We start from the raw sequence: 26,688 nt of genomic DNA on the forward strand, positions 1-26,688 counted from the left end.
GTGACCAGCAAACCAGCATGCTGTCACAGAATTGGTGAGTAGGGGATCTACCAACTCTAGTACATTGAACTCGCAAATTAAGTGCCTGAATCAATTGAAATTTTGGAAATAAGATTTTTTTTTCATGGATATCTAGCAAACCATACCTTTAGAGGATGCTAGAGTCACAAAATGCCTATTGAAGGAAGATTTACTACATTTGGTACATTTCTAGATCAGTTTAAGGTAGCAGCCCCAAAATGTAAAATGTGTTTCCCTTATAGTTCCTTGCTCAAGTCTCTACGTTAAAATGTTTATTATGTCTTTCAGGAATTGTATGAAGATGCTCAGTGTGATGTTACAATCAACTTCAATTCTGAGGTGAGACAGATTTCTTAATCTCTAAGAACATTTTGTTAACAGTGTGTAGAGTATTCAGTCTACAGGGGTGGAATTTCGCGGGAGTCTGAGAGTCGACTCTCGCAGAGACTCCCGTAAAATCCTATTGCGAGAGTCCATGTGGACTCTCGCTGGAAATGATCGGATCAGCGAACTTATGTTTAAGTTCAACACGCCTTAAAACTCAAAGCCTGCAAAATATAAAGGAAAAGTCGCCAAAGATGCAATGACATATATGGAAGTGAGAGTATGATGACACATATATTAAAAACTTAACTTTGTTAGTTTATTTGTTAGTTTGTTTGTTTGAATGCATTTACGTAGGCCTACATATAATACCTTTTGGACTCCCGCAAGATTGTACAACAAGAATCCATTTACGGGAATCCATGGACTCTCGCAAAACTCTCTTGCGAGAATCCACTTGGACTCCTGTGGCACTTTACGAAATTCCACCCCTGAGTCTATAGTGTGTCGCATCAAATTTGGTAGTGACTTCAATGGGTGTTTTAGGTTGCCTAGCCTTAAAACGTGTGCACTGTTCTCATATTCACAGCATAATGCACTTATGTGTAAAAGCGTCATAATCGGAACACTCTCTCATGTGAGAGATGCATTTTGACATCACTATCAAACTCAATGAAACACAAGGTATAGCATATCTATACATACATACATACATACATACATACATACACACACACATAAAGATATTTATATAGCGCCTTTAAAATTTATCAAAGCGCTGAACAAGGAGAGAAAGGTTGGAAAAAATAAACACAGAAGGAACAAGAAAGAAGCTAACTGAAAAGGTGAGTTTTCAGTTTCTTTCTAAAAACTGGAATTGATGGAGACTCTCTGATGGCTTTATAATTTTGATGCCATTTGAGGCTACCATGTTCCCCTTCATTAAACTGGCAACCCAGCTGCTTCTGTCCTGAAGACACTACCAGTAGAGTGACATACCCAATGTTTGAAAATCATCGATATACCATTTTTCACCCTGATGAACAGATAATTTGGGGGTGCAAATTGTACTGCGATAGGGTTTATTTTGAATGTTGCCTTTACCTCAATGGTAATGAATATTTGTTGTATCTGTGTTTTATCTATCATGACTTTGTCTTGTCATTGTTAACAGGACACAGGTGAAGAATCTCAATGGCATATTCAAACAGAGTCTGCCTCAACACTAGCAGCCTTCATGTCAGCACTACAACTACCCTGGCAACAACTATTTGGTGTTGCCATGCCCCAAATAACACACCCAACTATTACTATACAGGTAAGTAATGTTGATTAATAAATTCAGGGGGGATACACGATATACCCAAAACTAATCTTTGCTTGTGAGCGATACTAGACACGGCTCCATGGCACGATCCACTCACTGCGTCATAAAGGAGTGACGCAATACATCATAGTCTGATTATCAGATAAAATAGTCTTGTTCGTTTCTGACAACAAAGACCCTAGTGATAATATCCTAAATGAAGTTATATAAATCTGTATAGTTACACAAGATACCTGATATGTGATTGATTTGCCCACAAAGGTTTACAGAAGAAGTACAGAGAACAAATTGTTCAAGAAAATGAGCGAGTCTCATATTGCAAGTGAGTGAATGGGCAAGTAAGTGTCAAGCTGTCTATGGATATTTGTTCATTAAAATAAATTGGAGAATAAAAAAATATGATTAGATACCGTTCAACATTTACGCCAATGGGGGCGTTGGGAGTTTTAACAAATTTGCGGTCCCCTCATGTTGCCCAAAATTTTGGATTCCCCCCTTGTTTTCCCCTTTTCTCCAGTTAGAATTTATTAACATTACACCCTCATGGTTCAAGTAAAAAATTCACCTCTCAAGACACTCCCAAAAAAAATGGATTTCCCCCTTAAAACTCCACTCCCCTCAGTGTAAATATTGATCAGTCCCTCAAAACGAGTTTAAGAATATCTCATTATGTTAATTGGTGTTTGTTTATGTGTTTTGCATTTAATCTACAGGATGAATTCTGAGAGGGCTTCCATTAGAACTAGACTTTACAACATGTGCACCACTATCAGAACTCGGCAAACTCCAAGTGTGTGTCAACAGAGATGACAAGGCTACATCATTTTGTGTGGAAAAATGACTTGGATGATTTGCAGTTTTTGCAGCATCAAAAGTATTACATATAAAAAAACTGTAGAAACCCTTAAAATAAAGTAATATTCAGATTTCCTTTTACAAATTAAGCGTACAGCTAGCCGTCCAGCGCGTATTATTTTGCACAAGGTCCAATGCACGCGCTTGACGTCGTGCGCGTATACGCGATGGTTATGCTGTCAAAAGAAATCTGAATATTACTTTAGTGATATCACTAATCAAAATCGTTTCAAAGAATCACTTATTTATTAGCCTTTTTCAAAAACCGCATTTATGTTATAAATCAGATGAGTGTCATTTGATTTAGTAATGTTTAGGCAACTGGACACTTGCACTACTACCTAGTATTGAAGCTACATTACAATGAAACACTGGTCAGTACCAGGAAAGTAGTCTCAACTCAAATAGAGAACAGAAAAGGGAGAATGCAAATCAGGGTAGTCAGCGTCTGTTCCTTTCATTTTTTCATTAAAGTATGAGAAGATAGATGTACGGCAGAAGCTTAAATCAATATATTTATTCTTTAACCATGTGAGGTTTGGGTGGACAGTGTGAGAGATGTCACTTTGCGACCTGATCAAGAAGCATGAGTGCAATGTTGTGAAATGTCAATTTGCAGATTTTTCATCATGATAAAGAGTTTTTAATTGGCTTTCATTGGATGCACATGCTGTAAAAATGTGACATAAAAGCGAAGTGGTAGTCAAAAATATTGGTTATTAAACCAGTAAAGAACATAAGAATTAGAATGGTAATTCAATTCATACTGAAAAAACATCTTTAACACCATTGACCATATTTTCCTTGCTCAGATCACGTTTTACAGGCTGTATCAAAATGATTGATACCCAGCAATTTTGATGTTTATTGAAAAGCCTGCTTCTTCCAAATGCAACATTGGATCCTCTTGAAATGGCCAGAATGTATAGTTATTACCTTTTATAACATTTATGTATAGATTGGGATATTCTGAGTCATGGAATACAGTTGGGTACCAATCATTTTGATACACTCTTTAATTTGCTTTGCACTTGCAGAAAGTTTGTTACTTGCAGAAATATTTTTCAACTTAAAACTTTGTTATAAATGAAGTTTTTTATTTTGTAACTTATAACAGAATATATATCATACATGTTTTTGTTACAGATATACTCAAACTATACAATGTGTATTAAAGATAAAACTCAAGAAATAATGTGCAGAATGTAAAGATTCACAATAATCTTTTTTTGCATATAAATTTCTTAAGTTAAATGCCTTGAGATGATGAGTGTGCTATAAAGGAAGAATATCTTAATGATATCAGAATTTGTGACTGAAATTATGGTTACAGACAATTTTCTTTGTTCATTTTTTAAAACTTTTTTTAATAGTATATACTCACATATACATAATATGGATGGTAGTGTAAACATTAAGCCAGCCAATACACTTTGGATTATTTACGAGCAAGTCTTGCAAGGATATCAAATCAAACAATAGATCAATCGTTAGGTCTAAAGTCATCTACAAAACATGTGATTCATGGGGAAATTGTTTAAAGCCATAATGTTTGATTTGCTCCAAAGCGACGCCCTAAATTTTACTTGAATTTCTACGTTTTGCATGATTGTAATGCCCAGTGGTGTACTAAAATACCATGTGAAAGACTAAGCCTGAAGTGCTTTAATTACAGTAAAATTTAAGTTTTTATATTATATTCGGAGATCTCTGGTCAGAGTTCACCATTCGAAAGTGCTTGCTAACACGTCTCGTGAATGTCAGCTCATGTGTACATGTATCATTGAATCAGTGACATATTAATTGTGTGAATATCACTATTCGTCATACGTCTTATATACTGCGCCAATAAAGTATCCTTACACTTGAAAAATAATCACAATTTCCAAACTGGACTACATTGGGGTAAATTTGTATTTTTAATAGATGCCCTATCTAATCCTGCACATTTTGACACCACATTGAATCCAATGTGACTTCAAGAAGCAAAGTTACAAGCATTTGATTAGACGAAGGTCCAGTTTTAAAAGTGACAAACTGGCCTATTCAAAACTCCACAGACTATAGCCATCTGGTTTGAGAGTGGTGAATGGCTAATTTATGCATTTGGCTTCAATTTAAAACAAAAGGAACAAAAGAAAACTGAAACAAAAGAACTGACAAATAAAACTAAAGTTATGAGAAGTAAAAACTGAAATAAAAACTGCTTTAAATAACGCTTCAGGGAAGAAACTGTGTTGTCTCTTTGTTTCGCTTGTTGGAATCTTTTTGCGCCTTGTATAGGCCATTTTGTCACTTTTAAAACGGGACATTCGTCTATTCAATTGCTTGTAACTTTACTTCTTGAGGTCACATTGGATTCAATGTGGTGTCATAATGTGCAGGATTAGATAGTGCATCTATTAAAAAAACAAATTTACCCCAATATTGTTCAGTTTTGAAATTGTGATTATTTTTCCAAGTGTAAGGATACTTTATTGGCGCAGTATATATACTCCCAGCTGCGTGATGCTTTGGGCAATAATACATGTAATACGATCGGCGAGCTAAAACACACATTGTAGGCGCTGGAATGTAATAGCAATTTTGCTCATTTTATCTTATTTGTTTGACTTGAAATTATAAGCGGACAATGTGATCAGTGAAAACTAACATTTAAAATATTCTTTATGCAAATCACACAATATTGCTTTAAGGGTTGCCCTCTCCCTATTTGAAGCATAACTTTTGTTCTGAACACAACCAAATTTAATTTTACCACAACATGTTGATAGCAGTGTGTAATAAATTTTCTCGTTTTTGGATTAGGCTTAAGTTATAGATTCAAATGAATATTCATAAATTACCGTATTCATGATTTAAGCATAACATGATGTAAACCCGGGATGTAAAATAAATGTGATTTCTGGGTGATACTGCCAAAGAGTATATAATACAGACAATTTAAAGCCTTTTGAAATTATACACAGGTAAAGATTCATGTGGGACATTTTGTGTAAGTTCCACACTTTTGATTTATTTTTCAATGTCAAGACATATCATGGCATTTTATAACAGTTTTTATCATTATGGTAAAGCTGACAGGTTACATTATAAACTGAAATAGGGGCAATTATTGTAGTAAAGTATGTGAAACCCAATGACGTAGAAAAACATAGATCGCTGAGCTCGAGCTGGTACGTTGCCGTTTCATTGACAATCACACACTGAATAAGCCATTATGAAATGAAGGGACCTAACAAAATCAGCATCAAATACAACTAAAATGGAAACTGAATTTACTCTAGCATGTATGGATTAATAAAATTAAATAAATTACTTGTTTTAGCATATTCAACTTTACTGTGTACCATTTTTTATCAAAAATTGCTGAATAATAAAGGCAAGCACGCCCTAAATCTAGTTCATTCGCCCGTTGCCATGCAGCGCTACAGGAACGGCGACTGAAGGCGAGATTTCGTAAAGTGGTAGAGTTGTTTAGCGTGGCAACACTGATGAAATACCAGATTCAGGCGTGTTTGCCTTTATAATTCAGCAATTTTTTGATAAAGACAATGGTATACTGGGAAATTTAATGCGTTTTAATACATGATTTGTTCAACTTTGTGATCTATACAGCACCCAAACCGGGACCCAAACCTGCTTCACAGATTCGGCGAGCAGGGCACTCTATCCTTTCTACCTCATTGGTGAAACCACACATTTATCTTAGGCTTATCAAAAGCTGACTTGGACGGTTAAATCCTGCCTTATCCTCATTCCCAGTACTTATATAATGCAAGATGTTGCCTGTTTCTCTGATAATTCAGTGTGGTTACTTGTCGTTAAACAAGGAGACATTTTTATACCAGAAGATGAAAATGAGACCCATTTCAGTGGCACGTCTATATATAGCCGCAAATACTGAGAACCCCTCCCTGTGTATATTACTTGGAATAAATAAATACAAAACACCATGATACTAAAATTACCATTTATTTGTGTGAACATGCTTTGTAATTATAATGAATTTGTATTTCCAAAGATTAAAGCAATATATACTTATATATTTCAATATAATAGCTCTTTGTGTTCTTGCATATTTATTTACGTGTTTGTGCATTTGTGGGTGCGTGCTGTGAGGGACCATGGTAAATATCCATTAACCTTGCATGAAAGCTTGTTTTGAGGTTACTTAACTGTAAGTGATCATGATCTCCATTAACAACATCTTCAACTGAATTCAACCCTTGCCCCTTTTCCTTCATTTTGCAGTGGCATAGATCTTTTTGATATTGGGAGGGATGGAGATTGGAGTCAAATCTATGATGAAGATTGAATGGAGTGCAACAGCTTTCGCTTTCAGAATAATTTTCCTGTAACAAAAACATGCAAAAATTTTCATTGTGAAGCTAAAATAGTCATATTATATGAGCGCTGTAAATCCCTAGCTGTAACACTTTTTAAACACGTTAGGGGTTTAGCCAATTATTTATTATTATCTACCATATTCGACATTATTCGTTTCATTATAAGGAATTTACAACAAGCAAACTAGTTTTTTTAACTGCCCATGCAAATCTGAATCATGGTGTGAAACATATGACACACTACTGATGAATATTTTGGGCCTTTTTACGTCTTGTTGGCTTTAAAAAATAAGCGCCACCCAAAATGATTTCGTTAATCACCTGGCGTTTTATGGAACGAATACTGTATACAATGTACATGTACTTTTTTGAAACCTATTCTCCCCCTTTGATTTACAAGTGCACACTCTGAATTTGTATCTACAAGGCCCACAAGATATTTGAAATGGGGGAATTGGAGCTATGCGCATGTGCCCCCTCAGAAGCTGGAAAATTTATGATTTTCAAATGGGATTTGTGCAATTTGGTACAAACTTTTCTTGAATTTGGGATTCTTCTTCTCAAATGCCCCCCTACTTCCACAGGCCAAGATCTAAACACATCCTGAACACTAAATGAGAGATTTACAGGTTTCCTTCCGCTGCTCTGAAAATGATTTTGCTTCACTGCGCAGTTACACCAAAAATGCTAGCAGTGACCAGTGGTGAGCCTATATAGTAACTCCCACCGTTTTTGCCCAAAGTGGCAGTATAATTAAGCGGTATAATGAAGCTCAATATTTTTTCGTACATCATTTTTGGTAAATTTTGCTTTATTCCATTTTAAATAATTTAACATGGAATAAAGCAAAATTTACTTTTAAGAATGATTTTACTAAAATGTTTTTTGGGATACTTTGCAGTCAACTTTAAAAAGAGTAGTTCAAAAGATAAAAAGTAGCATTGTTTTCTGTCTTTTGCAATTGTTCGGGGAAAACAAGGTCCTTTTTCTTTCTTTTTTTTTGCTTTTTTTTTATGTGAGATTCTGACTGGAATAAACCCCTTGAGTACCACAAAAGTGATCCCTGTTCTCTAGACCTACAAAAACAGTTTTCCTAAAAAGCATATTTAAAATCTTATAATATTTTTTATCTAAAATAACAGATATTGAGGCGGGAGGAGAACCAGAATCGTATTTTATACGGCCAAACCTAAAAGATGGAAAGTATACTGATCTTTTTAAAAATGTTATTTAAAAATATTTAACTGATCTCCCCCAGCAACAGTAAATTGAAAACTGATTAAATGGGTCACTATCAACCAATCAGAATTGAGAAAATTATGCAAGCGGCTCTATGCTATAAACAGCTCTGTATACAGCTCGTAGCCATACATCGAGGGTTGCGAAAGTCACAGCTGATGAAGAGACAGGGAGAGCTACGTGCAGAAACCCTCGTTATTATAATACCATTAAAATTCTAAGAAACGAACTGAAGCGTCATAACATTGCTCTATCTCTTGTGGGAGACTTCATACATCGCTTCAAAAGATACTAGAATATCCATAGCAGAGATCCGTATTGCTGAATTGAAATTAGGTAAGCTTAAAATTATTTTGCAAAAACATGCTAATTCATTTTACAGCTCGAGTTTGAGACTAGACTTGGCACTTGCACACGTTCAAATCAAAACATTGCCACACTAATGTATGCAGTGCAGGTCAGCAGACAGTCTTTGAACTTGTTTACATTGAAAGCCTGGACTGGTATGCATCCTTCCAATCAGTGTTTCGAACTCCTGCATTGATTGTTTACCTGGCAGCATTGTATTGATTTTCAAACAGGTTAAAGTGAACATGTTGTTGATTAATTCTGACAAATTTTTTATGATTTATAGCTTGTAAGACAAATGTTAAAAGTTGTATTTCATGCTTTCATGTGAAGCGTAGAAATGTTAGCCCGACATGCCCGAGGTACTCACACCTCCCTCATCACTACGATTTTCCACTGCCCTTCTCCGTACGAAGGAACAACTAGGACCATGATGATGATGTGTCGCGCTATATAAAATGTATGATTTCCATCCAATTTTTATTTTGTTATTCTTGACTGAAAATGTTGAAATAATGTTAGTAATTTCTCAATATAAAACAAGGTTGTTTGACTTTGTATCGTAAGCTAATATCTGTTTCAGAATATCATGTGCTTCTCTGGATCTGGACGTTTAAGCCTGGGCTGTGCAATTACTGCAATAATTATGAGCCTGTGTGAGGGTAAAATAATTGGGGGGCAAGAAATTTTTGGCGAGCCAAAAGTCTAGAGGGGAGGCAAGCAATTTTTTTTCCTGCTCACTGCGCCCGCAACACAAACTATTCCCATTCACGCTGCAATTTAGAAATAAAGGAGCTTCGGCTGCCAGGCACCACTAAGCGTTAATTTTACAAATTTTGATAATCCCTGTCATCTTTCAAGAGCATGATGATATCGGTATATTGTTGCTCATTCATGAACCCGATCATGTTGCCTTTAAATTCCAGTTAGCGTAGCCGGGGGGGCAGAGTATTCACCCCAATCATGGGCCAAAATAGTGTTAAATATAGAAATTGTACGCGCTGCGCACACACATTGTCGTAATAAAACCCTTTGTTATCCTGATAATGAGCGAAAATAGTGTAAAATACTACAAAATTCTGGTTAGGCAAGCATAATTCTGTATAATGGAAAAAATAGGGTAGCTAGGTAGGGATTTTTTGTTTGTTTTACTTTTAAAGCTTTAAATTTTGCATTTGATAAAGGGCTTGGAACTGTTTTATATTTTGGCAATTTTTTTGGAAAAAAAAAAAGTCAGGGTCATGCCTACTTATAGGGTCGGTCAGGTTACGCCAATCAAACAATTTTTATTAGGCCTTAGTTTACCCCAGTGGCGTAGTGAGGGGCAAGTTTCCTAGGCGCAACATTAGGGGGGCACTGAAATGACGATTGGTTTTCAAAAAATAGTATCCACATTAAAAAAAAGTTATTACCGATTGTTTGTAATAAGCGTCCCGGGCGTTGCATTTTTCCAAAAGGGGCGTTTATTGGAAGTGAATTGTCAGTTAAAAAAGCTTTAAAATCTTGTTCAATTTCCCAATGTTGCTCCTATTAAAAGGAGGGATTTACACTATACATAATGGCGGCGCCCACGGAAAATGATATTTTCGAGGGGAATACAACAAAATTACACCTGTAAGTGCATGGAATTAGTGAAATTCTACCATAATTAGGCATTGAAATGGATGGGAGTTGAGTCATAATAGGTTTTGTTCATTCAATTTAGCGATCGTGACTGACATGACTGATGCAAGTTTTAAGCTTGCCTACACGATATGTCATGGAAATGTTCGCATTTTTGTCAATTTTTCACAGAAAAATTGGAGGGGGGCGTTTATTAGAGGGGGAGCGTTTATTACAAACAATACGGTATATTATGTTTGTTGTTGTGCAGTGTATTCTATTGCGGTGCAAGTTGTGGATGCTGTGCGACAGTGCAAGCGCTGTTGTATGGTGTCAATGTGTTGCTATCTATGTTTATATTTCTAATTCCTACCCCCCCCCCTCCTTTGGGGTGCCACCATTCTGTATCCACAACCCCCATAATCTATATAGTACAAAGTAAATTGACCTCGGAAACTGGAGGTATGAGAATAACTATTTCAGTGCAATAAATGCTTCTTTGGTGTGCCAACTGCTGCACGATTTGTACAATTTGCAGAGTGCAACACGCTCTTTATGCATCACATTTTTTAACGCGCAGTGCGTGTGACGCAAGGCATCAATTTGGTTTGTACTTTTATAGCTACGCCAATGTTCATACCTGGGGTTCATACATTTGTGCAGTATTTTCATCATGTACAAAAGTAGGTCAAGTCCTGGAGGGCAAGTAGCAGCAGGTCACATAAGCCAATATTCAGGCACATTATTAATGCACTGTGTGAGCAGGGAACATAATCCTAATTGCTCAAATGTTGATGTGGGTATGAATATAAGCTGCATTCAGTTTGGCAAACTGAATTGCTTAGGGCTGTGCAATAATTATGCGGGGGGGGGGGTAAAATTTCCAAACAGCTCGCTTAAAATCGCCTACTCCCCGACCCAACAAAATTTGCTTGCCACCCCCCCTCGGCCTGCCAAAAAAAATCCTCCCCCCCCCCTTGCACATGCCAAATCTTTGGGATCCCAAATTGCAAACCTTAAATGGTCTAGATACCTTTTACGAGTTCAACGAGCAGTAAAGTTTGCATATTTAAGCGTTTCTGTGCTGTTTTTGCAAGCCTTTTTAGAGCGTTTTATTTAAAAGGTACCCCATGAATGTGTGCCAAAAATTGCTTGCCCCCTTTCAGCTCTCCAAAAAATACTTGCCCCCCACCCAATTTTACCCTCCCATGGATCTTAATTATTGCACAGCCCCTTATTTGTTTGTTTGTTTACCTAGCGTGATTTGTAAGGGACACACGCTTGGGTCCATGGAAAATCCATTGTCCAGACCTTGCTATCCTCAAAAGTTTGAAATTACAAAATGTCAGCAATTTGTTCAGATCTATCGATCTTGCTATACAGCTCTATACCATATGCCACTTTTGCTAGTTGGAGAATGTCAATGTATCTTGTCTACTGTGAACATGAACATTGAATTGATAAATGAAAATTATTTGAATAATTCATGTTGTTTATAAATTTCACATGATTCCAGGTGGCAATGTAGCCATGAGCTAGCCATGAACGAATAGAAAACGTTCACAAAATCCAGCACAAAATAGGTCAATATATGTGTGTGGCATGCTACATGTTTGCTGATCCTGTCTGACCTACTGCTTAAAGGTACACCAGGGAAGTGCATGTTGTTGTGCAGCATAGAAATCAAGCAAGTATGAATGGGTGTGTGTAAGCATAGGGTCTATGGTGTAAGGTATCCCTGGGGATAAAACCCAACAAAAAACAACACTCTCCGCTGTTTTGCAAAATTGCATGCATGCATGGACTATACCTTGCACATACATGTATAGCACATTTGTATTGTTTGTAATTGTTTGTTAATTTATAATATTTTCAGTGAAGACTCTGGTTTTTATTTTCTGGTACAAATGTATTCAATAGTGTATGAGCCTGAACCCCTGAAATAGGGGGTTTGGTACCACTTAGCGGGTAGAAAGTTGCACTGCTACCAAAGATAGTTGACATCGTGGATGATACCCCGGGGGATGATAATTATTTTAAAAACAATCCTCCCCCCCCCCTTGCACATGCCAAATCTTTGGGATCCCAAATTGCAAACCTGAAATGGTCTAGATACCTTTTACGAGTTCAACGAGCAGTAAAGTTTGCATATTTAAGCGTTTCTGTGCTGTTTTTGCAAGCCTTTTTAGAGCGTTTTATTTAAAAGGTACCCCATGAATGTGTGCCAAAAATTGCTTGCCCCCCCCCTTTCAGCTCGCCAAAAAATACTTGCCCCCCCACCCAATTTTACCCTCCCATGGATCTTAATTATTGCACAGCCCCTTATTTGTTTGTTTGTTTACCTAGCGTGATTTGTAAGGGACACACGCTTGGGTCCATGGAAAATCCATTGTCCAGACCTTGCTATCCTCAAAAGTTTGAAATTACAAAATGTCAGCAATTTGTTCAGATCTATCGATCTTGCTATACAGCTCTATACCATATGCCACTTTTGCTAGTTGGAGAATGTCAATGTATCTTGTCTACTGTGAACATGAACATTGAATTGATAAATGAAAATTATTTGAATAATTCATGTTGTTTATAAATTTCACATGATTCCAGGTGGCAATGTAGCCATGAGCTAGCCATGAAGCGAATAGAAAAGCGTTCACAAAATCCAGCACAAAATAGGTCAATATATGTGTGTGGCATGCTACATGTTTGCTGATCCTGTCTGACCTACTGCTTAAAGGTACACCAGGGAAGTGCATGTTGTTGTGCAGCATAGAAATCAAGCAAGTATGAATGGGTGTGTGTAAGCATAGGGTCTATGGTGTAAGGTATCCCTGGGGATAAAACCCAACAAAAAACAACACTCTCCGCTGTTTTGCAAAATTGCATGCATGCATGGACTATACCTTGCACATACATGTATAGCACATTTGTATTGTTTGTAATTGTTTGTTAATTTATAATATTTTCAGTGAAGACTCTGGTTTTTATTTTCTGGTACAAATGTATTCAATAGTGTATGAGCCTGAACCCCTGAAATAGGGGGTTTGGTACCACTTAGCGGGTAGAAAGTTGCACTGCTACCAAAGATAGTTGACATCGTGGATGATACCCCGGGGGATGATAATTATTTTAAAAACAATTGAATGGTAGTTTTGGCAGAAAAATGTCATCAAACTTTACACAGGGTAAAATTTGTTCAAATTGTGGTATTAATCCATGCTAATGTATGCCTTGAGTCATTTTTAAAGGATTCAGAAAATGTACTATTTAACTTATTTTCAAAAAGGTCAGAGGTCAAATTTTTTCTGATTTTGACAGAAGAGATGTTTGTTTTTTTCAATTCAAATAAGATTGCATAATGTAGGATGTTTCCTTAGGGATGTTCCAATAATTATGTGTACCCAGGGTGGTGAATTATAGGGGGCAAAGATTTTTTTGGCAGGCCAAAAAGGAGGCAAAGATTTTTTGGCAGTCTAAAGGGGGGGGGGGCAATTTTTGGCACAGTATTTGTGCACTGTTTTGAGATAACACCCTAGATGTAACATGATTAGACAATTTTGGGATGTACTCATAATTATTGCACAGACCCTTGCCTTTAAATAAAGCAAAATAGGTCAAGTACCATTGAGTTGCTTTCAATCTCCCTGATTAGAAAATAAAGAAAAAAATAACAGCAAAATGAATATTGAATAAACAAACATATAAACAAACAAATTAAAAAGTTGAGATGAATTGTATATATACAATATTAATCTTGAAATCAGCAAACCATTACTACTTCCTAAGTTCTAGTTATACGTCCTGTTACAGTCTGCAACTCAAGCAAAAGGTATAAAAAAATTATAATAATAACTAGAGGCAAATGGTGGTCATAGACCACAAACCTAGCTGGGGCATGTTGGTGTTGTGGAGGTATCTGACCCCTGCAAAATGTTCCAAAAATGTTCCCCTGTGATGAGGTTTGTTGTCACGGAGTTTTGAGTCCTGTACTCCTCACAGATGTCCAGAAAATGCAATTCTAAGATTTGACCCAGATGACCTTTGACCAGACACCTGCAAGATGTTCCATAATTCACCCCTGGTCATGAGTTGTCACCGAGTTTGAGCCCTGTACCTCTTACAGATGTCCAGATAACGCAATTCTAAGATTTGGCCCCAGAATGATGTCTTTTGAGCTGACCCGTGCAAAATGTTCCAATATGTTCCCCAGGTCATGAGGTTGTCACCGAGATTGAGCCCGTACCCCTCACAGATGTCCAGATATTGAAATTGAAGGTTTGACCCCAGCTGACCTTTGACCTGCCCCCTGCAAAATGTTCCAACATGTTCCCCTGGTCATGAGGTTGTCGCCGAGATTGTGCCCCGTACCCTTACAGATGTCCAGATATTGAAATTGAAGATTTGACCCCAGCTGACCTTTGACCTGATCCATGCAAAATATTCCAAAATGATACTCTTCTCATCAAGTTTATTGTCACTGATTTTGAGCTCCGTACCCCCTACATATTGCCAGAAAATGCAGCAATTCTAAGATTTGACATGACCCCTGCAAAATGTCCCCCTGGTTGTGAGGTTTGTTGTCACTGAGTTTGAGCCCCATAAATACCCCTTAGGGGGCTATTATTTTCTTTGGAAGGAGGATCCCAAATATACAGGGGGTCATACATTTTCGGAAAGAAAAAAATACGGGGGGCATAATACTTTTGATGACCAAAATGTAGGAGTCACAAGATGACCACAGATAGTGTGTTTATTTTATTCAAAACTAGCGGGAGCTAGTAGAGTAAACAGGAGCAGTTAGTAAGCGGTTCAAGATGTTGAACGGTGATGATAAACATCCAGCAAACACAAAACGTAAGCGTTTTAAATAAGTTATATTTTGGCTTTTGGTTTAGGTAAAAACGCGTTTTAATAACATTAAAATGTCGGGTTATATAAAGGTCATGATAACGTTTTAAAAGCGTTTTGTATGAAAACACACTACAACAATATTTTTAAATGTTTTCAAAAATGTTATTGTAAACTATTTTTGCAAACATTTTTGCCAAATATTGTGTCAATACTAAAATAACATTATGTTAAAATATTTGAACCCAGGAAACACAAAAATGTTCTTCAAATGTTTTTTCAAAACCTTTCAATAACATTTAAATGTCGGGTTATATAAAGGTCATGAAAATGTTTTTAAAACGTTTTTGAAAATATTTTGGGCAAACATTTTTCGCAAAATATTTTTTCAACTCCAAAATAACATTCTGTTTAGAATGTTTGTATCAAGTTTTCAAGAATGTTTTTGGAATGTTATTAAAATGTTTTTATACCCTTTATATAACCCGACATTTAAATGTTTTTGTAAAACATTTTTGTTTGCTGAACAGTAGAATATCATAAAATGTTTTTTAAGGTTATGAAAACGTTTTATAACCTTAATATACCCTTTATATAACCCGACATTTAAGCGTTTTCTGACAACCTTTTGCGAATGATGTCGAAAACATTTTGTGTTTGCTGGGATTGTGTCTTGGACTAAAACATGAATAGGAATTATTATTATTACCCAGGTATAATTCTGGTTTACCCTGTGCACCCTGTGTTTTAGGGTTTGGTTAGGGGATGTCATTTTCTTCGTCGGTGGGGGGGGTCGGTGACGGAGTAAAATTTTTATGACCCTCCTATTGCGGGCACAATCTTTTTTAGACCCCCCTATGTTGGGTGAAAATTTTTATGTAAAGGTCATGATAACGTTTTAAAACGTTTTGTATGAAAACACACTACAACAATATTTTTAAATGTTTTCAAAAAATGTTATTGTAAACTATTTTTGCAAACATTTTTGCCAAATATTGTGTCAATACTAAAATAACATTATGTTAAAATATTTGAACCCAGGAAACACAAAAATGTTCTTCAAATGTTTTTTTCAAAACCTTTCAATAACATTTAAATGTCGGGTTATATAAAGGTCATGAAAATGTTTTTAAAAGCGTTTTTGAAAATATTTTGGGCAAACATTTTTCGCAAAATATTTTTTCAACCCCAAAATAACATTCTGTTTAGAATGTTTGTATCAAGTTTTCAAGAATGTTTTTGGAATGTTATTAAAATGTTTTTATACCCTTTATATAACCCGACATTTAAATGTTTTTTGTAAAACATTTTTGTTTGCTGAACAGTAGAATATCATAAAATGTTTTTAAGGTTATGAAAGCGTTTTATAACCTTAATATACCCTTTATATAACCCGACATTTAAACGTTGTCTGACACCCTTTTATAACCTTTTTGCGAATGATGTCGAAAACATTTTGTGTTTGGTGGGATTGTGTCTTGGACTAAAACATGAATAGGAATTATTATTATTACCCAGGTATGATTCTGGTTTACCCTGTGCACCCTGTGTTTTAGGGTTTGGTTAGGGGATGTCATTTTCTTCGTCGGGTGGGGGGGTCGGTGACGGAGTAAAATTTTTTATGACCCTCCTATTGCGGGCACAATCTTTTTAGACCCCCCCTATGTTGGGTGAAAATTTTTATGACCCCCCCCCCCTTCCACCTACACAGACTCAAGACAAATTATTCATTGCGGAACAAAGGCGAGGCGCATCAAAACTTTAGAGCAAAGAAAGTGTGTGGAGTGCGTTAAAATTTAATTGTGTGTGTAAGGAAGGCGCTATATGCATAAAATATCTGCATTATATAATGAAAGATTGTGTGCAAGAATACATGCACAGCTGTGTGAAAAGTTTGAGTCACCAGCCCTTAATAATTCTATACCCCCTATTTTGGGTGTTGAAAAATTATAACCCCTATAATTGGTCTAAAATTCTATGACCCCCACTCCCCAGTATATTCATGACCCCCTTCCAAAGAAAATGACAGCCCCTTATAATTTAAATTTAAATTAGGGTTAGGATTAGGGTTAGGTTTATAAGCGGTGAGGATTAGGGTTAGGGTTATAATTGGGGTTGCTTATGGTTAGGGTTATACTGGTGCGCAGGGTCTACCAGAAGTATTTCAATACCCATGAATAGTCCTGTAACTATCACTATAGAATTAAATTAATTAAACTATGATCAGTCTTACCTTGTTAGTACTAGCTAGTATTTCTCATTCAAGATCACCATGATTACAGAAAACAGCAAATGGGTGATAACCATGATAACAATAAAATGTACTGGTACCATTAACTCACAGATTATAAACATTTATCCACAGATTATAGAAGGCATTTTATCATACCACGATGCACTAACCAATTCATCTAACACTGAAACCTTTTAGAAATGCAGTTTTAACTTGTTGTAGGGCATAAGGTTGTGCAATAAAAATTATTTACAATATTACTTGTATACCATGACCAATTGACCCCTAAAAACAGCTCAAATGTTACAGTCCATGACATATATACTACATCAAATGTAATGTGGCACCACAATAGTGCTGCCGCGCACGCAGAGTATAATACCCAGTGGTATCATGAAGGGTACCTGCACTTCTTTTACAGTTACCAATTACTAGACTTTTAAAGGCTTTTATACTATTTTCCCCAACTTCATAAACAAACAAAAAAGGTAGGGAAAACAAATGAATTCATATCCGCATTCATGTAGGTCTATTCCATTTGCAAGCTATTTTTGTGTTGCGCATAATCTTAAACCATGTTTAATTTCCCTGTAAAATACAAGAACACCAATGCAAGATGTTTTTAATCAAACAAAATAAGATACATACTCTAAGATATAAGTATAAAACAAAAAACCCTAACATCAGAAGACAAGAAAATCCCCAACAATCATTTACTTAAGCAAAACATAGAGCCTGTAAACAAATGCTAGCTAGAGTTTGATATTAACTGCCATGATAATGGCACTGAAAGAATTAAAGTTCCTACTGCAAAGGAAACACATCTGATAGTTTCATATACCGGTACTAACATTGGAATTACTAATCAAGCCAAAAACACATTCATTACAAAGAAAGAGGCCAGAGAACACTTTCATTAATACAAAGAAAGAGGTCGGACATATAACCATACAGAAATAAATGCTAAACATTTTAAAGCCTGGCTCATTAATCCCTGTTTCCAAACATACCACCAAAGTCTGTAAAATACAGGTGCAAAATCAAAATCAAAAGATAAGCCAGAGCCTAATACTAGTACTTTTAATAGTAAACATAATATTAAACCCATAAATTTATACTACAATTACTGTTAAGGAGTGCCTTTAACACACCTGCATGGTTCATATCAAAAATCAAATTTCTATTAAAAAACCTATATAAATATGCCATTACTGCTTATTTCCACTGCATTGACATTCAACCTTAAAGAAAACCTTTGGCTTTGCAATCACCTAAAGTTATTCACTTTGTTCATGTGCCCATATGCCATTATTTCAACTATTGCTTCCTACACAAACTACTGTCACTATTATCCAAGTTTTCTGCAACAACCTTTCAATTCCAACTAACTTAACTACATCCAAAATCATATTAGCCATCAATCCTCCCACACATACATTCCCTGGGCTTGCAGAAACAACAGGTCATTAATTACCTTTTCAACTAATTAAGTGCCTTAGGTTAAATAACAAATTACAGTAACAAACTAACAAACACATTCATTCCTTTAGAAAAACAATGATTCAAAAGACCAAACCATATCTTCACTAGTCAAATAATTCTTACATAGCATCAAGTCAGGGTTTCATACTCAAAGGGTAACAAAAAAAAAACATGTGCATTTTCACTTTGTTGCCAGCGGAAGAAAGCGGGAAGATTACAGTGGTTTGTTGCCAGCGGAAGAACCCGAGCGATTACAATACCTAGCTGGGGGTGTAAACCCCAGCTAGGTAAATAAAAAAGTTTTTGACCTGCTGTGCCATCATCTTATTTCCGTTGGGGAGAGTTTCTCACCTACTTGGCATGCGCAGTAATAGTTGTGACATCCTTTGGTGAAAGAGAAATGATGTCATGAGAAATCACATTCAAATACATTGCCCAGGGTACAGGTTTATAAACAATGAACATATAGCCAGAAATTCAAGTTTAGTTGAATGTAAACCTAACTAAAAAGACACCTTTTATTCTGTTTTGTTTTATATAACTTGTATTGTTGGAAGAAAACACTAAAGGAGTGAAGGTTGATACTTACCATTCGATTTATTTTCATTATTAAATATAAAAATTAACATCAAGAAACATCAAATCCATGAAAGGAACAATGAACACAAAGATTGGGAGGGAAATTAGGCTTGATGAGTATGATGACCAGTTATTGAATGTGTAGATCATCAATAAAAAAGTGGCGCTTTTCGATTTTTCTGCATTTCTTTCTTTTATGTATCAAACTAATTTTCAAATTATTGCAGACAAAATTTAAGATTTAAAGGAGTATTTCGTGATCCTAGCATCCTCTATTTATGTCTTTTTTCATTAGATATCCACGAAAAAAACCTATTCCCAAAATTTCAGTTGATTCAGATTTTGCGTCCGTGAGTTATGCATGATTATGTGTATTACACTGCTCCATAGGCAATGCGTTGTAAATTCAAATTTCACGATATCTTTGATAAACAAATTAATCTGCAAGAAATATTTTGTACATAAACATTATGTAGCCAGAGGTTTCCAGTGATATAAAAATCTCAACTTCTTTTGAGAAAAGTGGGGGGATGAGGCTGTGGATCATGAAATGCCCTTTTAAGAAAATTTAAGAAATTTTTCTGAAAAAGTTGGGTGAACAGAATTGTAAGTGAAAGTTATTTCTCAATCAATTCCATACTGTGATAATGCACATTTAAAACAGTAGTGCATAAAATGTGATACATCATTGGCAAAATGACAAGCTCCAACAAGTTTTGTCCATCCGTAGAGCATTAAATTGCACACCATTCAGTGCATACAACATGAAACCTGAAGTATGATGCATCCAGTCTATCAAAACAAGGATGATGACATTGGTTGAACTCACTCAACACCTGGATATGGCCTACGTGTTTAGGCCAACCAGGCCAGTCAAAAAAATAAAATGTATGTGCATGAAAACAGATCAATGAACCTGAATCAGCTGTTTCTTGAGTTCATTTAAACAAAATGTACATTTGAGGTACCACACATGGTTTTGCTATTAGCAATTGGCAATAACATAAGACCTGAACACTTCTGACTGTATAAAAGCAGGTATAAAAGGCACATTAAAAAGTTTTGGTTTGTAAAAAGTTTGCAATTTCTCTGGTGATATCTGAGTCATATCTCTTACTACTTTTGTACAGTTATGCCTCATACCATCACTGATCTTGTTGCTGGTGTATTTGATCTCTTAGTACCCAAATCTTTCTCCCTTCCTTCCCTCTCTCCCTCTACCTGTTCTCTCTTCTTTTGTTTCTTGCATATCAGGAGGTACCCTATACATTGCCTTTGATTTTCCCTTTTAAAGGCCAGTGATGTGTTTTGGGGAGACATGGTCAGGGACATTGTGTGCAGTCCACAATTTAGAAAGGGTTAGGATCTCACCTTTTTCATTACAAATGGTGGCATTATGAAAAGGGTACAAGTGAAATATAAAGATGCACAATATGAGAGATACATGTACCCCCTGCTGCTGCTTAAAGCACTACATAGCATTTTTGCACGTATCCTGTGATATAATATCTGCCATGATAGCTACTGATGATATTGTTTTCCCATCGTGATTGGTGTTGACAGTTGTAGGTGCTATTATGTTAACAGCCTACTATGTATTGAGGTGTATTATATTCAATCTACCAAATGTCATGCTATGTAATAAACCCTGCAGCCAAATGTGATGTGCTGGCTGTGGATGCCCTCTGACACATGCAAACATTGCATTCAGGCTAAGAAGTAAACATCAGTACTTTTGATCCAGGTTTCAAATAAGTGGTAAAAATACTTGCTTTTGAGGAGAAAATTGCCGCAATGCTGAAACCCACTAGTAAAGTTCATGTTGTACACTCTGATTTTGATGCAATTTATTAACTCTTCTCTTAATTCTTTCTTTTTGTTTTCAGAAATTGTAATAGGATAATCTGATTCAAAATGGCTGCAGACAAGACACAAAACACCGCTCATATCGTAGATTATGGTCAGTTTGATGAAGACGAGTCGGGCACAGAAAAATTCTGGAGAAAAGCAATTAATGAACCATTTGTTCCTGCTGGTAAGAGCTATAGTGCATATCAAACTTGTTAATGTACCAACAGAATATGTTTTTTATCTGCAGAAGTTATGGGTTGTTAACCCCATCTTTTTTACTCAGTGTGCTCAAGAACATAAGTGGGGCGGGTTGGAACAAAATTTAACCAAATTTTCAATGCACATTATTATACCATTTACTGAGAGATTGGGCCAACATGTACTTTGTTTCTTCATCATGCACAAGCAGTGTGCCCATTTTCCCCCGCCAAGGCCCATCATTTACCTGCTGCTAAGATGTACCAACAGTCATGATGAGGGGGCATCAGCCCCCTGGCTATACCACTAACTAACCCCATGAGTACTACCTGCTACAAGAAGACTGTTTATACAGCAAATCAGCAACATGGTAAGAATGATGGTAGGGCTGAAAAGGAATGAGCTTAACCTTTTGTTAGCAGCTGTATTCTGATTGGTCACTCAGATGAATATATCACATAATTGACCAATCAAAAACACTTTAAGAAATATAGTAGTTCTCAGGGGGTTAAGGATAACGGTATCCATGTTACCTAGTCTACTTTCTTTGTTTTGTACATATTCTTACCAGATTCTTATGATGTTTCTTATTCACTTCTGCAGGCATTTTGGGAACATGTGGTGTTCTAGCATGGGGTGCTTACCGATTCAAACACAGGGCAGGTACCAAACCATCAATATTTCTTCTTCAGCTCCGAGTCATGTCGCAATCCATGATTGTAGGTGCAATGGTTATTGGTGCCCTCAGCCATATGTATAAATATAAAGCAGATCAAGCTGCCAAGGCGCAGGGGGCAAAGAAATAGACTAGAAGCAGCTCCAAACTGAAGAATATACTTATTGACATTATATAATCATACCTTTGCAGCAAATAGAAGAGTCACTCCGCTGATGTATATTTGCTATGATGTATAGGGCAGGTTTTTCTTTCCTCCGTAAGCTTGGCCAAAATGGTAAAGACAGTGTGCGACAAAATTACATCACCTTTGAAGAAACTGTAATCTCACTGATGAAATATCAGAGAGGTTTAACCAACATGCATTTTTCATTTGTAAATGTTCCGTCAAGCAACAGTGTTATTGGATTAACTGAACACAATGTTATCAAGTGGAACAGATTAACAGTGAAGAACATGACTAGCAACATGCTCAGATTTTTAAATGAGCAGTGTATGCAGTGAATTGTAAAAGGTGCAACATGCAATCTTTGAGAAAGTTTTTAAGCTTTAACTATTATTTTAGTAACACTTTTCCAATGGCCATGATCTCATGGAAAGTAAAATTTGTCTGTTGCAGCTATGTATAACTATGGCAGCTGTAAAAATGCCACATGTGATGCAATCAACCAAAGTAAACCACTTGTCACAAGTTGAGTCTTATGTATATGCTGATTGTGTTCAGTTTACTAGGAATCATATCTGTAGGTCCATCAGGTGTGTTAATTGAATATCTCTGTAGATGGAAGGAGAGGTTATGTTTTCTGCAACTTCATCATACATTGTATTAAGAAAGCCAGATGACATTCAGCAAAAGAAAAAAAATCTGTTCTCTTGACATCGTATTGAATAAATTATACACAAACTGTTTTAAGTTAAGATTTTGCAGGCATCAATTTGTCTGTTGTTGAATCTGAGTACCATTCAGCATCAGAGAGACTTAGTCAATCTAACTTTCCAAATTTGAATTTAATTGAATACGGGAACTTAATTTTTTTTCAAATGGCTATTGCGTCTGATACAATCCGATCTCTTCAAAGCAAGAGACCTGCTGGGCTGGTCATGTTATACAAATCTAACTTTGATGCATGGTTCTTGAGATATGGTCAACTCTTAGTTGATAAATACAACTTTTGTGACCACATCTCAAAAAGTTTTCCAGATATTCAATTAAATATGGTTTATTTTGATTGAAGACATCACATTATTTGGTTGTGACCTGGTTAAGATGAATAAAGACAATAATAGTGAGAGACTAATTTGACATTTTATCCATCAGAAAATTAAGATACAACAATAATTGCTCTTGCAATTTTAATACGAACGTTAAATACAGATATTCAAGTTTTATTATGTACAATGAGATTTATGAGAAATATAGATATGACTATAACTCATATCAACTTTAAATTTTACTATGCTGTCCACATTGATTGACCGGGTCACATTATGTGTATATTATTAATAGCATCCTTTAAGGTTAAGACCTTATTTTGTCAGTATGTAAATACAATCGATGTATGTATTTCAACTCTGTTACTAAAATATCACCCAAAACTTCAGTGATAATCATATATCAAGCTCGTTTCACAGTCCAGTTCAACAGTAGTGACTGACAAGGGATGAACAAATTGCAAGTGACAAAAGTTACTGGAACTTTAGTGGGATCACTGTTGATTTCAGCGAAAGTGACATAAATAAGATCCCAACAAATTTATACTTCAGCGCCACAAACTTGTGAGAAATATTCTGTGGGCTACCCCAGATTTGAACTTTTGGCATTTGGATCATCTCTAACACCTGAGCCAATAATTCAATAGGGATAGAGTAGACAGCAGACTTTTTACCAGTTGTGAATAATGTGAAGATGAGCATAGAAGACTAAACAATTTATGTTCATGCAGATAAAACAATAGTTGCAATAAGATTTATGTAAGTTCTAGTGTGAGCCTAACTTTGAAAATCCACCACTCACTCTATTCAAAGATACGGTTTTTTCACTTCTGTTGCAATTTGGTATTTCAAGCCAGGTTGCTGTGATATTGATGCCAAGTAACTGGAAATTTAAACTGGTAAAAATGAGCTTGGTAGAAGTAAGCTGTGATTGTGTATACACATATACTGTTCACCACACAGGTATAAGCCCATCATCTGCTATAAGCCCATCCCTTATTTTTCAAAACATTCTGGGAACAAGGGTGTGCTCGGGTATAAGCCCAGTTGTAATTTTGACTAAGTTCTGAAATCAATGTTTTTCTCACACATTTAAGGATATAAAAGAATATCAGATGATAATTAACATTCCATACATATAATTAAAAAACATTGACATAGATGATAGAAATTACTGGTACATCAGGCATATACAAATGGGGATGATTGTTCTTATTTTAAATTCAAGTACTAGCCCCTCCCCTGTTATAAGTCCACCCCATTTTGTAAGTGAATTCTGCTATCTAGGGGGTTTGGCTTATACCCGAGTGGTTACAGTAATTAGCAAAAGAATTTTTGTGTCTTCATTGCATTGAAATTGTGTACAGGGTGGTCTAAATCATGTCACTAACATTTACAGTCATAACATTGCTAAGATTTAGGCAGTCTTGGGTGTAAAGTTGCAACCCAATAAAATGACCATCATACATCACATGTCCATAGAATCTGGTGTCCAGGAGAATTGTCAATCGAAGTATACTGAACACACGTTGGAGTGAAATGTAGTATTGGACTTTGTTTGACATTACTTCCGATTGGATCATTGTGTACACTTTTAAATCATATTTAAAATAATTGTGTGTCTTTATGAAAGTAAAATGTAGTCTTTGTATAAGGAAAGGACAGTTTGTCACAGTAATTGATGACACTCTGTGTGATGCATAATGTGGCTTAGCCTTATGGAAGTACAACGCATACATGAAATGTATGCATAACTATTTGATTTATGTCTTGATGTATGTTGTAATTACATTGAATCAAAAGAATATGTCTTAACTATGTAGTGGCTTCCTTCAATACTGTGATTGAATGTAGTGATCTTGTGGCATAGCTACTGTGAGAGGGAGGTCAATCTCTTGACCACCACCTCTTGATCACCGCCTCTTGACCACCCCCACTACCACCCATGGCTGTCGTTTAACCAGTTGGAATGGGGTGTGCACAGCCTTTTTAGCTGACTACAATTGTGAAGTTATTGAAAGCCCTACCACCTGCAGCTATAGCTGTGTATCTTAGTGGTTTTCTACACTGATTGAATCTTGATGTTATGGCATAGCTACTATGTGAGGAAGTCAATATTTTTGACTACCAGCATCTCTTGATCATTACACCAACCAGTGACAGTGCCAAGGGGAGGGAAGAGGGCATGGAGGCATTCCCCACTTGTCAAACTTGGGCTATGTCTCCACAGTTACATGTAAGCCCATCACAACAAATTATAGGTATTCCCCAGATTTCACTTCACCCTCCCCTTTTTTTGCCACTTGAAAAATACATTGTGCTGCCATTGCAACCAGTAGCTACCAACAGCATGAAGCTATACACAAACCTTCTAGCAAGCGCCAGTGTCATTTGTATTGTATATACATGTAACAGCATATAAAATATTGCTCAAAGTTACTTAAAATGTATTGGCTGTAGTGTGATCTATTTAGTAGGTATTGAAGATGTATAATTAAATTAAGGCTTGTTATCTTTGTATTAGATATAATCTTTTTGTAATAAAATATATTCTCTTCTCAACTGGAACTTTGTAAGGAAGGAAACACATAATGTTTGTGGAGAAGAAAAATGGAGATTTTGATTTGTGAAGTAAAAATTTAACTTTTAACGGACAAATCTTGTTTTGCCATTTATGAGCTACTCTGCTGAGATGTGTATTATATCTAGCCTGCTCTGACAAAATCAGGAACAAGTCACATTTTTGACATTTTGTGTACCAAAAGTATAGTTTAATTATAAGCACCATGAATACTTTTCATATGAATTCTTTTGTAAATGATACCTTGATATTTTGCCTCCTTGCTATTCTGATCAGTTATCTGCTTTACACAAACATAGTTCAACTGACAATTATTAATTAAATAATCCTCTTTTGTATTAATTACTTTCAAAAATTTGAAAGACCACTTAGTTACACAGTCAAATGTCATCTTTACAAGTCTATAATAACTCAAAAACATGTCCAGCAACTTGTTCCAGGTTTTGTGGGAGTGGGTCACATGTGATAAAGTTTTTTATTAACAATTATATTTAACAAAATTGCCACCATGATTTATTTTAATTTGTACACTAGGATTGCTTTCATAAAAGCGACATTAATTTTATAACCAATAACTAAGTGTTAAAATGTTCAGCTGTGTAAAGTACTGAGTAGAATTGAGTCTTCCCCTACTGACGTTCTTCCTCAGAAGGCTGAGCTTTCGATACTCGAGCGAGTTTCATCTTCAGTGCAAAGAAGATGACATCTTACAGACCAATTAAATCTTACTCAGCACTGAATGTCATTAAAACAAACAAATGTTGTCCCTTACATTGGAAACTACAGTTGCCTCAATAGAGTACCGAAGTGTGACGTCATAACATTTTCTTTTTTGCATTTCAGCATTTTCATGACCATATTTCAGTAGAACATGATGAAAAATATCCACAGTCTAAATTTGGGTGGATTCGAAATCAGTGTAAATTGGCCTGGTTCATAACTGTTTGGAACCAGGCCAATTTACAC

General features: G+C 35.9%; 2 protein-coding genes across 3 annotated transcripts in view; both read left to right on the forward strand.

Moving 5' to 3' along the window:
• LOC140160728 (serine/threonine-protein kinase 11-interacting protein-like) overlaps nucleotides 1-4,221 on the forward strand; it is a 41,700-nt gene extending 37,479 nt beyond the window's left edge. For both annotated transcript variants that reach the window (XM_072184030.1, XM_072184038.1), the window contains 3 exons: nucleotides 310-360; nucleotides 1,520-1,663; nucleotides 2,386-4,221. In XM_072184030.1, the coding sequence (XP_072040131.1) occupies nucleotides 310-360; nucleotides 1,520-1,663; nucleotides 2,386-2,397 (207 nt within the window). In that variant the 3' untranslated portion in view covers nucleotides 2,398-4,221. The remainder of the gene's footprint in view (nucleotides 1-309; nucleotides 361-1,519; nucleotides 1,664-2,385) is intronic.
• A 4,016-nt stretch (nucleotides 4,222-8,237) lies between these two features.
• On the forward strand, nucleotides 8,238-26,210 carry LOC140160788 (HIG1 domain family member 1A, mitochondrial-like). Its single transcript, XM_072184095.1, has 3 exons — nucleotides 8,238-8,451; nucleotides 21,091-21,239; nucleotides 21,857-26,210. Exons 2-3 carry the CDS (start codon nucleotides 21,119-21,121, stop codon nucleotides 22,057-22,059), a joined length of 324 nt encoding a protein of 107 aa, XP_072040196.1. The 5' UTR covers nucleotides 8,238-8,451; nucleotides 21,091-21,118; the 3' UTR covers nucleotides 22,060-26,210.
• The last annotated feature ends 478 nt before the right edge of the window (nucleotides 26,211-26,688 follow it).

This window comes from Amphiura filiformis, chromosome 1, assembly GCF_039555335.1.
Source record: "Amphiura filiformis chromosome 1, Afil_fr2py, whole genome shotgun sequence".
NCBI lineage: Eukaryota > Metazoa > Echinodermata > Ophiuroidea > Amphilepidida > Amphiuridae > Amphiura > Amphiura filiformis.

What these genes read in the sequence shown, in the direction of transcription:
- LOC140160788 (XM_072184095.1), top strand. Translation starts at nt 21,119, where the DNA reads ATGGCTGCAGACAAGACACAAAACACCGCTCATATCGTAGATTATGGT. An exon ending in TGAACCATTTGTTCCTGCTG is followed by an intron (nt 21,240 to 21,856) that starts GTAAGAGCTATA and finishes TCACTTCTGCAG; the next exon opens with GCATTTTGGGAACATGTGGT.